The 12,610-nt window shown below is 53.8% G+C and overlaps 1 protein-coding gene across 4 annotated transcripts; it reads right to left on the bottom strand.

Annotated features, from left to right (window-relative positions):
- Positions 1-1,727: 1,727 nt before the first annotated feature.
- On the bottom strand, positions 1,728-12,201 carry PI16 (peptidase inhibitor 16). 4 transcript variants are annotated; one of them, XM_009205034.2, is made up of 7 exons: positions 11,648-12,201; positions 7,201-7,422; positions 5,025-5,134; positions 4,611-4,699; positions 2,952-3,650; positions 2,601-2,740; positions 1,728-2,177 (listed from the first exon to the last, which is right to left on the bottom strand). In XM_009205034.2, the coding sequence occupies exons 1-6, from the start codon at positions 11,816-11,818 to the stop codon at positions 2,619-2,621; spliced, it is 1,413 nt and encodes a 470-aa protein (XP_009203298.2). In that variant the 5' UTR covers positions 11,819-12,201; the 3' UTR covers positions 1,728-2,177; positions 2,601-2,618. The 4 variants fall into 4 exon arrangements, with proteins under 4 accessions (XP_009203298.2, XP_009203299.2, XP_009203300.2 ...); XM_009205035.2 differs by having other exon boundaries at positions 3,081-3,650; XM_009205036.2 differs by having other exon boundaries at positions 3,552-3,650.
- Positions 12,202-12,610: the final 409 nt, after the last annotated feature.

Below are 12,610 nucleotides of genomic sequence, written 5' to 3'. Positions count from 1 at the left end.
TATACCCCTAGGTATATACCCAAGATAATTGGAAACTTACGTTCACACAAAAGCTGGTACATGAATGCTTAGAGTAGCATTATTCATAGAAGCTCAGGAGTGGAAACAGCCTGAGTGTCCGATGACAGATAAATAAAATGGAAATGTTCTATAGAATGTAACAAATATTCCATAGAATGGAATATGACTTGGCAATAAAAATGAAGAAGTTCCGATTCATGCTACGACATGGATGAACCTTGAAAGTATGTTGGCTGAGAGCAGCGACTCACAACCATAATCTCAGTCCTTTGGGAGGATTGCTTGAAGCCAGGAGTTCAAGACCAGCCTGGGCAACATAGTGAGAACTTGTCTCTACAAAAAATTTAAAAATTAGCTGGACATGGTGGCATGCACCTATAGTCCCAGCTGCTCAAGAGGCTGAGATGGGAGAATCACTTGAGCCCAGGAGTTGGAGGATGCAGTGAGCTATAATCCTGGGTGTCAGAGCAAGACCTGGTCTAAAACAAATTATATGTATTTGTATGGTAAGTGAAAGAAGCAGTCACAAAAGACCATAACATATATGATATGTCAAGAATTTATATGGGATGTTAAGAACAGACAAATCCATGTAGATAGATTAGTGGTTGATGGGGGCTGGGGAGGTTGGAGGGAAATAGGGAGTGACTGCTAATGGGTATGGGTTTTTTTGGGGGGGGTGATGAAAATGTTCTAAAATTGTGATGGTTACACAACCTTGTGAATATAGTAAAAACCATTGAGTTGCATACTTTAAATGAGTGAATTTTATGTTATGAGTTATATCTGAATAGAGCTGGAAAAAACATACTAAGTAGGCTAGGTGTGGTGGCTCACGCCTGTAATCCTAGCACTTTGGGAAGCTGAGGTGGGTGGATCACCTGAGGTCAGAAGTTCAAGACCAGCTGTTGACCAAACTCTGTCTCTACTAAAAATACAAAAATTAGCCAGGTGTGTTGGCGGGCGCCTATAATCCCAGCTACTTGGGAGGCTAAGGCAGGAGAATCACTTGAACCTGGGGGGCGGTGGTTGCAGTGAGCCGAGATAGCGCCACTTTACCCTAGCCTGGGTGACAGAGCAAAACTCTATCTCAAAAAAAAAAAAAAAAAAAACAGTAAAAGAGGGAAGTGTCCTCCTTGGTTACAGGTTGGTTCCCAGCCCTGCCCTGACTTGGGTGGTGTCCTGTTTGACTGCTCACCCTCCAGTGGTGGTCTGGAGACTTGCCCTGCCCCTCCCTACCATCCAAGCCACCCTCAGTCACCCACCACTGCTACCCCAACATATATGTGCCTTTCTGATCCTCAGCACCTCTGGACGGTCCTCCTGTGCTCCCCTGGGGAGGGTCTGGGACTCCAGATCCCTTTCTTAGGACTCTTCCAAGCACCTGGGGCTGGCAGAGCCTTGCCTGACGTACATTTCTGACCTTGTGTCCCAGACAGGCCTAGGCAGCAGCACCCTTGTGAAGAGGCCGCATGCCATGCTTTGATCCCGGGCTCCAAACCCGTCTAGGCCCCGCTGGTGACTCCTGAAGCTGGGAGAGTCAGTCCAGCACCCTTGGCCTTCCTTTGGCTCTTCCCCTTCCTGGCGGCCGCCTGTGATTAGGGGGAGGGGAGAGTTATAGGAAGGAAAAGAAGGGTGCGTCCCAAAGAGGAGACACTAAATGGAGTGTTTTAGAGGAGGGGGATGTGAAAGAGAAGGAACAGTTGCCACAGGTTGGACAGGTTTTTATTGGAGAGTCAGGAGTTGCTTTCCTTCCCTTGTCCCTGCCTCCCCACCCACAGAACCCCACTCCAGTGGGGCTTGTCCTTCATCTGCCCCTTGCAATCCCCGTCCCCAGCTACACAGGCACTCAGGGAGAGCACTCATACCATACCGTGTGGGCAAGACAGCCCCAGGCCAGGTAGGCAGTGAGCTCCCTCAAATCCTCCCACCCCCAGGACTCAGGAGGGAGGGGCAGGAGAGGTGTGGGCCCGGTGTGCAGTCCTCAGGCGGCCCCGTGCGCTCGCAGTCAGCCAGGCCTTGTGCCTCCAGGATGGTGTGATGAGGCACATGCCCCGTAGCCTTTCCCTTCCAGAGGGCCTTCACCAAGAAGCATCTTGTTTAGGGGCTGGGGACAGGGTGGGGAAGATGACAGGAGGACAGCTGACCTCTTCACCCTGAGAAGGCAAGAGGCACTTCTGGGGAACAGTCCTGGACTCAGATGGCTCAAGGAAGAGGCCAGGGGACTGGAAGGGGCCCAGGGGTTCCTGGGAAGCCTGAGATCCTCTGTCTAGGAGAGAAGCTAATAGCCACAGGACAACCTGAGAGTGGGCACGTGTGAATACCACTCAGAACAGTCTGCAGCCAGCTGAGGGATGGGCCTACCCAGATCCAAGGCACTCCTGGGGCAGTGCCAGGGGCTGCCCCTGTAGACGCCTCCCAGGAGGATAAGAGTGCTAGCCTGGAATCTGGCCAGAAGTTGGGGTGAAGGGGGGCTGCTGGGCCACAGAGCAGGACCTGCCCAGGAAGCTGTGGCCACTTACTTGGAGGAAGACAATCTAGGTGGACATGAGGCCAGGGCCCCCCGCACCAGGCCTTGCCTTTGAGTGGTATCCCCTTCAGAAGATTCCAGCCAACATCAGGGGAAGCAGGAGCAGTAGCCCCAGGAGAGGGCCCCACACATGACCAGGGCCTGGGTTCAGCCCTGACACGACGCTAGGCTTGTCAGGGCCCTCTGCACCTGTGGGAAGAAAGAGGCTTTGCCTCAGCCTAGAGACGGCTGTGCCTGCCGTCCCACCCACCCCACCATGCAAGGAGGTGGGGCAGCAGCCAGGGCGGAAGCTCCTACTCACAGGGCGCATGCCCCACCGTGCTCATACCACCTACAGCTGGGGCAGGACACTGCCATTCCAGAGCCAGGAGGGGAGTGGGACTGATGCCACGGGCCTTACCTGGCAAGGACGACTGCAGAGCCAGGGCACGCCCACCCGTGGCATTAGCGGTGGCAGAGGTATTGGGGAAATTGGGCAGGGACTTGGAGGATGTGTGCCCCGTGTGGTCCAGTGTGGCCTGCAGCTCACCTGGCTTGTCCTGGGCTGGAAAAACTGAGGCCAAGACCTCACTGGAAGGAGGCAACTCAGCCTCAGCCTCTCCCTCAGCCTCAGCCTCAGCCTCAGCCTCCTCCTGGGCATGGGGTAGGAGCTCCCTTGCCCCTGTCAGGGACATCTTGGGGTCCAGAGAGTTCTCTGGGCTCCTGAAGGGCACTTTTGTTTTGTCTGTCACTTTGTCTGCTGATTTTGGGATAGGAACATGGGTCGATTCCGGGAAGGTAACTGGCTTCTCATCCAAGGAGGGCAGGCTGTGGGCTGCCAAAATGGAAGGCACCTCAGTTGTTACAGAAGGTGGAGCCTCTGTTGCCATGGAGGGCGGGTCTTTTGTTGCTAAGGAAGTTGGGGCCTGGGTTTCCACAGCAGGCAGAGCCTTGGTTGCCAGGGAACCTGAGACCTCTGTTACCAAGAAAGCCGGAATCCCCGTTGCTAGGGAAGGAGTACCCATTTTCCTAGAGTCTGAGGCTTCAGTTGCCAGGAAGGATGGGGCCTCAGTTATCAGGTAAGGCAAATCCTGGGCGTCTTCCGGGCTTCCGGTGGGTTCTGATAAGACAGAGGAGAACTGGCCTGAGTGCTGCAAGCAGGACCTCACATCTCTCACCGCACCGCAAACCAAGCGACCCGATCAAATGTCCTACTAGGACACACAAACACACACACTTCTCCAGCGGATATGCCCCTCATTGAAAATAAAAGTTACAAGCCGGGCGCGGTGGCTCACGCCTGTAATCCCAGTACTTTGGGAGGCTGAGGCAGGCGGATCACCTGAGGTCAGGAGTTTGAGACCAGCCTGACCAATATGGAGAAACCCCATCTCTGCTAAAAGTACAAAATTAGCCGGGTGTGGTGGCGGGCGCCTGTAATCCCAGCTACTTGGGAGGCTGAGGCAGGAGAATTGCTTGAAGCCGGGAGGCAGAGGTTGCAGGTGAGCAGAGATCGAGCCATTGCACTCCAGTCTGGGCAACAAGAGCAAAACTCTGTCAAAAAGAAAAAAAAAATAGAAAAGAAAAGAAAAGAAACGCTACTTCTGGTGATTGACACAGTTGCTCCTCTCTCCACCTCCTGGTCCAAGTCTCTCTACATTCGTACTTGCCCTTTTTCAGGGCACTTCTCCAGCGGGATCCCGGTCCCTCACACGGCTCCGGCAAGGCCGGCCCCGCCCTCTTGAAGCCAGTTACCTGACCATGCCCCCCGGCCTGGCCCCGCCCGCTCCTCAAGACCCTAACGATTGGCCACGTCCACCTCACGCGGGCCCCCCGAAGCCGCCAGACTTTCTAACATCCTCCCTTTGAAGGGTTGAAATCCGGCCACTTGGAACGACAGGGCGCCAAAGTGGCTGCGTGTGGAGGGCTAAGGGAGCCGCCAGGGACCCCCGGTGGTCGCATCCCGCCCGGCACCTCCCCTGCCCACGTCCCGCTCAGTCCAGGGAGGCTCTTAGACCATCCAGTCTGCATCGCATCCCTTCCACACTCCCCGCCGCTACCCATCCACCCGTGGACTCACCACAGAGGGAGTTCTTGCAGCGATAGCCAGAGGGACATTGGGAGCACGGAGTCCCCTCCTGGTAGGGCCGTTTCCCCTTCACGTTCCCCCTACAGGAGGTCAGGAGGATGCTGAGGGGAGGGGGTCGACCTCTCCCAACCCTCTCCCCAACTCCTATACACACATCTACTCTGGACGTGCCCTTGGGTCTCCTGACTGCCAGCCACTGACTTGCTAGGCGATCTTGGGCTCCTCCTGGCCCTCTCTGGCCGATGAGAGCAGACCACCATCGGAGCCTTCACAGCTCCCTGGATGGTATAGCTGCAGACTGACCCCTCTTCTCCCACTCCCTCAGGCTGTGGCCAACTCTGCCCTCCCCTTGGCTCTGCCTGTGCCTTCCCCCTCTCCATCTCCAGGGTTCCCCCCAGCACTCACGGGGGCTCATAGTTGCACACCAGTAATTCGATGTTGGTTTCCTCAACACCCTGGAGCTTCTCACAGAAGTGGGAACCGCAGCCGATCCTCTCTGTCTTGGCCCAAACCACCTGAAGGAGGGCAAATCTAGCAGCTCAGCCCCATGCGAGGTGGCATGGTGCCTTCCTGGCATCCCACTACACCCTCCTTACAGGGGTGGGGAGAAGAGGCACCCTATAGCCTGTGACGTTCACGTTCCCAAAGCCATGCAGGTTCAGGACAAAACTCTGATCAGGGGGAGGGATGGGGGAGTTTGTCCCTAACGGTCTACTCTCCTCTGCTAACCACACATACCACTTTGCCAGTCCTCTTTTCCTCTCAAAACCTTCCCTCAGCTCCAGGACTGTGATACACCCTCATTAATTTTTTCTGTGGGCTCTTCCTAGAGGCCCTTGCATTTTAAATGAAGGGTATATGCAAAGGAAAGAATCTCAAATGGTAGAATTTTAGATCTCAGCAACAAGGAAAGTCCAAGATGGGGAGCAGGAGGAGCCATTTTGAAAGTGGAACTTCCCCCAAATCACAGGTGAGCAGGACCTGTTCTGGTTGTTTCTCAGTGTGGGTCTCTTAGCTGCTAGAATGACTTCTGTCTTTATCAAACAAAAAATCCAACAACATTTGTGTGCTGCCATGGGGTGAGACCAGCAGCCTTTCCTTGCTGGTTCTAGGCCCAATCTGCCCAGGAATCTCTGCTGAAATCAGCTGAAGGTCTCCCCGGTGTTGAACACCTTCTGGGCACGAACAACTCCAGAGTACATTCACCCTCAGCCCCAGAGAAAGCTGGGGTGGAGCTGTGCTGACTTACTCCCTGCTGGGTCCTGATAACAATCCCTGCACAAGCAAGTGGGTGAGGGTGGAGGGAGAGGGAGGGGTGGCAGGATCCAGAGGGAAAGGGCCAGGAAGGGTGCTGGGCCCTCACAACTTTCTGACCTGGGTGGGTGCTGCTGGGATTTCCTCCCTAAAGATGAAGACTAAACAAAAAAAAAAAAGATGAAGACTAAAAATACCATAAAAAAGAAATGGAATTGGTGAATGTGGGTGGGAAGATGGTTGGTTTCTTTTCTTTTAATTGTTTGTCATGTTACTATTTGTACAACACATAAGCACTGGAAGGAGAAAAAATAATTCAGTTACACTAATGTTAATTCACCTACACACACACACACACACACACACACACAACACACATATCTGCAAGTCCAAACTTTCAAAATGCAGTGAGAATCCAGACAGGAGCAAAGTGTGACTGGGGAGCAGGAAATTCTATCAGAAATCTCCCTGAAGCCTTCATTCAGCCACAATTTGCTGTTCATCATTACGCATAATTGTTAAATGCAAAAGAAAAACTAGACAAAATTGTCTATTTGCTTTATTAGTCCCTGGCAGATGACAAGTAGCAAATTAGACACCATAATAAATGCGAAGGAGCCACAGAGAGAAGTTAAGGGACTATCTGCTGCTGGGGCAAACAGCCCTGCACTATCTGGGGGAAGAGGGGCAGGACCACTTGGAGCACCGTACAGTATAGCCTAGGTCAATAACCACGATCCATAAAACTGGCTCTGTGACACCTAACATGTCCCACCGCCCCCACCCCTTTTTATTTATTTTATTTTTTTTGAGACAGGGCCTCCCTCTGTTGCCCTGGCTGGAGTGTAGGGGCGCGATCACGACTCACTGCAGCCTCAGTCTCCCGGGCTGAAGTGATCCTTCCACCTCAGCCTCCAGAGTAGCTGGTGCGTGCCACCGCGCCCAGCAAAGTTTTTTGTATTTTTTTGTAGGGACAGGGATCTCGCCATGTTGCCCAGGCTGGTCTCCAACTCCTGGCCTCAAGCGATCCTCCCAGCTCGGCCTCCCAAATTGCTGGGATTACAAGCGTGAGCTACCGCGCCTGGCCTAGCGGCCTAGGTTTTCAAAAGACTGTAGAGAAGCCGACTCCGTCAGAGGCTTAGACAGCGTATTAGCTGTAGTGAGAGGACAAGATTTGCAAAGTATCTGAGGGGACTTGGAGTGAGGCCCGCCTCTCGTAGCGAGGACGCTTAGGAAGGGTGAAGGCAGGGGTGGCCCCGCCCACGGAGCACGTGGCCCCACCCCCACGCCGCGAGGCTCCGCCCTGCCCCGCCCGCCGGGCCCACACCTGCGTGTAGTGGCCGCACATCTGGCCCGGGCTGCAGGTGGCGGCGCTGAGGTTGTAGTGCTCGCGCTCGTGGTGCCACTCCTCCATGGCCAGCGGCACGTCCAGGCCCTCGTCGGTGATGGCGAACAGATTCTCGCCGCGCCGCCCGCGGTCCTTGTTGTGGCCCCACACGCACTGCCGTGCGTAGGCCTTGGCGAAGGCGGCCAGCTCCTCGTCCCATCTCTGCAGGGCAGGTGAGAGAAGGGAGGTGAGGATGCCCACAGATGCTGTGGGGACCAAGCAAAAGGTCGAGGAAGTCGTGGGGAAATCCTTCCGGCACCTCCTTAGCGGGGTGACTCTTGGGCATGGCCTGGAACAGGTCTCTGCTCTGGGTGGGCTTCTGTGGGGAGGTGGAGGACGCCACCCCAGGCCGTGGAGCTGGACCGTTCACCAGCTGTGTGACTGCATGGATTGTCTAACCTTTCTGCACCCTCAGAGGGCTGAGAAGAGTGGATGAGGTGGTGTTGGTGACAGTGTCACATAAAAAGCCTCATGTGAAAAAAGTGGCCACACATGCCCCTGCCTACCTCCCAGGCCTCCTTGAACTTCTCTGAAGAGCACAGGATGTCTGGTGAGATCCATGTTGAGGGGCTGGGTTGTTTATTCAGCCCATTTCACCCCCACTCAACCAGGAACCTGACTTGAGGGCTGGCACCTTCCTCTCCCTCTAAGCCCCCACCCTCCCCTTGGGACACCCAGCCCCCATGCCTTTACCCTCTGCAGGCTCCCTCCCCAGTGCTGTTCCTAACTGCTCCCAACCCTTGTCAATGGCAACCCCCTTTCTCCAAGAAAATTAAGTGTCTGTAGGTGACACTGAATGTCACAGGCCTCTCACCAAGGGGCCTACTTTCAGAGCCTTGGTAACCCACCGTCAACCCCAGTGACAGTGTTCTCCAGTGGGGACCTCAGGTGAGATGGTGGAAGGGGAAATTTTAGGTTCAGGGCCTTTGAGATTGTGTCCCTGGCTGAGAGGCAGGCCGAGTGTGGGTGGGAAGAGGGATTAACAAGGCATCCAACCCAAAGGATTGAGGAGGGGAAGCCTGGATCCCATTAAATGCTGTCCTTGGCTTCTCCTGGAAATCCATGGCCTGGAGGCAGCTTTTGCTCCACCCTATGGGGGCCCAGCCAGCTGTGGGAGCCAGACAGCCCATAAAGCGCCAAGAGCTTGGGTGACCCTGAGGGGAGGTGGCTGTGTGGCCACACCCACTCCCCACCCGCTCAAGGCTTTCAGGAGCCGCTGCCTGGCATGGGGATGGGTGCACCTGGCTGGGATGGCTCCACAGCTGTGACCTTGGGTGAGTATCTTTCCCTCTCTGGACATTTTTGTCCTGAATCACTGGTCCCTGAGATTCTCTCAACTCTGGCAACAGTGGGAGATTGGGAGTGGGAAAGGGGCAGGGTGCTGGCGACCAGGGTCAGGGTGTCTGAGATGACCTGTGAGGTGCCAGGCTGGACTGTAAGTGCCGTCAGGATAAGGTATGGATGGATCTCCAGTGTCTGGTGCAGTACTAGCACATAGTAGGTGCTCAACAGATACTTGTCAACTATTGATGACTGAGACAGGGCCCTGCTTAAAGCAGTCTCCCCCTACAGAGTCTGCCTGTAATTTCCATTCTGACAAAATACCTGGAGCCCCACCATTGGCGTCATTGGTTTGGTCTTAAGGATTCTCAGTCAGTCATCCAGAGCCCCCTGTGGAGTTGTAAGACTCTCAGCATCCACCCACATTGGCCACATGGTCACCATCTAGAAGCAAGCCCATTCATTCATTCATTCATTCACTCGTTCATTCATTCATTCAACAGTCCTGGGCATTGTGTCAGCCCTGGGACAACAGCAGGAACCAAGAAGCCCAAGCTTCCATTGACAGAAAAATCATTTGGGCCACCACATGGTAAATGACAGATGTGCAACAAGTACTATAGGGGCACCAAAGAGGGCCATCTAGCCCAGCCAAAGGTGGAGAGGGAGACACCAAGCTAAGTGTTAAAAGATGAGGCATTAGCCAGCTGGGGGGAGAGGCGTCCTAATCAGAAGGCACACATCAGCAAAGGCATGAAGCTGGGAAACATTTTGGCTGGGAAAAGACAAGCTGTTCAGGTTACAGAAGAATAAAGGGCAAGCGGGAGAGGAGGATGGAGCAATAGGCAGGGGCCAGAACACACAGAGCCTTCTCAGGAGCCGGAGCTTTATCCTGAGGCAGTAGGGAGCTGCGGGAGCCACTGAAGGATTTTGAGCAGGGTCAGGCCCATGTGTTGGATTATTCATTCTGACAGCAGAGGCCAGAAGCTGGGGAACAGGTAGGAGCTATCCTAGGAGTCCTTGGGTTCAAGAATGAAAGAACCCTGAACCAGGGTTGTGCCAAAAAGAGAAGGGAGTGGGGGAAGGGTTAGATTTCAAGGACAATTGAACCTTCAGGGGGCCAAAACTGGTACTGATTAGACCTGGAGGCTGAGAGGGAAGCGTTCATGATAACCCCCACCTGGCTCACCCTGGATCCATTCCCTCTTTTGTGTTAATCAGACACTTATTGAGCACTTACTGTGTGCCAGGCATTCTTCTGAGTGCTTTACACATATTCACTCATTTAACCCTACAACTACCATAGCTACAAGGGAATTATTCCACTGTTATCCCCATTTTACAGATGAGGAGACCGAGGCACCGAGAGTTTAACTTGGCCAAGGTCACAAAGCTAATAAGTAACAAAGGCAAGATTTGAACTCAGGCCATTTGGCTGCAGAGTCCCTGCCCTCGCCACTACTGAGGTTGAACCTGAGTCTTGTCCTGAATGTTTCCTGGCATCCCAGCCCCAGCCTCATCTCCTCCTCCTCAAAACACTCCCCATTAGGCAGCAGCATATCCCCTCAGTATCCCAACTGCCTCCCAGAATGTTGGCCCGCTCCAAGGTGCACCTCTGTCTGAGAAGCGGCTCCCAGCCTGTGTGGCCCCCATCTCAGCCAGCAAGACTGTAGGCATCAGGGATCTACAGGTGGGGAAACTGAAGCCCAACCATGAGTCACAGGCCTCAATCAGCGCGCTGTTGACAGAGCTGCGTCTGCGACTCCTGGTTTGTTGTCTACCTTTCCTGGATGCCCAGGCTGGCACAGCTGTGAACGGCAGTGCTGGGTGTGTGTGCAGAGCTCTTCCTAGATCTTTCTCACATGTCATCCTGTCTGACGCCCAGGGCAGGGATCGCCAGCCCCATGTTTCCATCCGGAAACAGAGGCCTTTGAAGGGAAAGGGGTCCACCCAGAGTTAATTCAGTCAGATCACATGGGGCTGAGGTTAGAACTTAGGTTTCGGCCCCAGGCTCACTATTGTGTTCCCCAAGGTGCATCTGTTCTCTCAGGCACCAGCTCCAGGGGTCCCTGATCCCTAAACACTGCCCAGCAACCTCCCCAGCCATCTGAGGGTGGGTGGAGGGGACAGGCTAGTTCAGCCCTCAGGGAGGGCAGGAAGGCGGTGAATTTCTCACTTTATCTCCTTTAATCCTGCATATAGACAGCCCGCCTCTCACCCTGCCATAAATAGCTCTTCCTAAGAGAAGTAACCAGCCCTAAATCTGGCTCTGTCTCCTGTGTGCATGTACATGTATGTTTACTACATCTGCGTGTTTCACCGGACATAAATAGTATTTTTACATGTCTTCAGACTTCATGTAAAGAGACCCTACTGTGTATTTTTTAGAGATTTTATTTCCTCCCCATTCAGTATGATATCTGTGAGATTCAGTCCACACTGGTATATATGTAGCTCTAATTCTGACAGACTTTTACAGATGAGACTTGGGATCAGCAAGGTTAAAGGACTTGCCTCGAATCACACAGGTTTTGTAGGCGACCAAGACAGAATTCGGACTGTGTGATCCAGAGCCCTCTCTGCTTCTGGATCCTGCTGTCACCTACCTCCTTAGCACCTGCATCCTACCCCAGGTGCCCATGCCCATCCTGCTGCCCTGCTTCCTCTTGTCCTCTTCTTGGCAGGCATATGAAAGACCGTTTTCACAAAGGTGTTAAGAACTTCCCGGGTTCCCCCACCGAGGGCACATGCATTTGAGGAAGTGCTGGGGAAAGGTCATTGGAGTGGGAAGCCAGGGTTTTGGGTCTGGCTCTACCAGCTGTGTGACCCCAGCAAGTCCCTCTGAGTCTCACTTTCCTCATCTGTATTATGAGGTTGCTTATAGGGGCCTGTGAATTTTATTAGGCGGGTGCAAAAGTAATTGTGGTTTTTGCCATTAAAAGTAATGTAACATAATGTCAGGGACTCAGGGACTCTGTCACTGACCAGAGAAAGGAGAAGAATTCTGAAATAGCTTCAGCATGTGGAGCAGGGTAAGAGGGCCTGGTGACAGACCCTGGCCAGCACCCCTTCTATCCCAGCCAGCAAGCGCCGTGACCACACTTACCATGTGCAGCATGTCTGAGGCCGGTGGGGATACCTGGGCCCGGTAGAGGTTGTGCAGCTCCAGCATCAGACGTTTCTCCTCATCTGTGAGGGCTCCAGCGGGGCCTGTGGTGGCCACCAGCAGTAGCAGCAGCGGCAGCAGAAGCATCAGGAAACTGCAGGAGCCGTGCATGGTGGCCAGCCGTCTCTTCTTCTCCCGTGCAGGGGTCTGGCAGCTGGATTTAAAGTCCTTCCCACACAAGCACCACCCTGGCTGGGGTGGGGCAGTGGGGGCTGTGTCTGAGGCCCAGCCCGACTCACACAATGTCTCAGGGAGGGCTGGGTGCCTTGGGTCCCGACCAGCATCAAGTGCACTCCCCTTGGAGTCCTTGGCAAAAAGCTCCTTTCTCTCGGTAACGGGGGCTCAGGCCAAAAGCTGTTAGAGTTCCTAAGTTGTGGACAGATCCTTCAGGGGCAAAATCATAGTAACCTCTGCAGAGCTGTGACTGGTTGCACCCAGGTCACACCCACTGTGTGTTGAGGATAGATAAGAGAAAGGAAACCACAGACCCTACCCGCAGAGGAGTGGACAAGATGAGGAAGCTATAGGCTTTTGAAAGGACAGAGGAAGACCACATGTATTTGATAAAAGGCTGAGCCAACCTGAATCAGAATCCTGGTTCTGCCCCTTGTTATCTGTGTTTTGGCAGCTTTCTCAAGTGAATCAGCGACAATAATAGTACCTACCTCATAGGACTGGAGGGAAGATTCAATGACATATAATGTATGTAAAGCACCTAGTATGGTATATGGCACAGAGTAGGCCCTCAGTAACAGTAGACAACCCACCCATGTGGCTTGGGCCTTAGCAGGCTACCAGCCCCATGGGGAGGCAACACTCTTGCCTGTGTGGGAAGGGGCCAAGGTCTTCCCCACTCTACCTGTATTCGGGAATAAGGCCTTTCACTATGGCAAAATTTTGGCT

This window comes from Papio anubis, chromosome 6, assembly GCF_008728515.1.
Source record: "Papio anubis isolate 15944 chromosome 6, Panubis1.0, whole genome shotgun sequence".
Taxonomy (NCBI): domain Eukaryota; kingdom Metazoa; phylum Chordata; class Mammalia; order Primates; family Cercopithecidae; genus Papio; species Papio anubis.
Note: the sequence above shows the minus strand (reverse complement) of the source record. Positions and strands in the feature narration are given on the sequence as shown.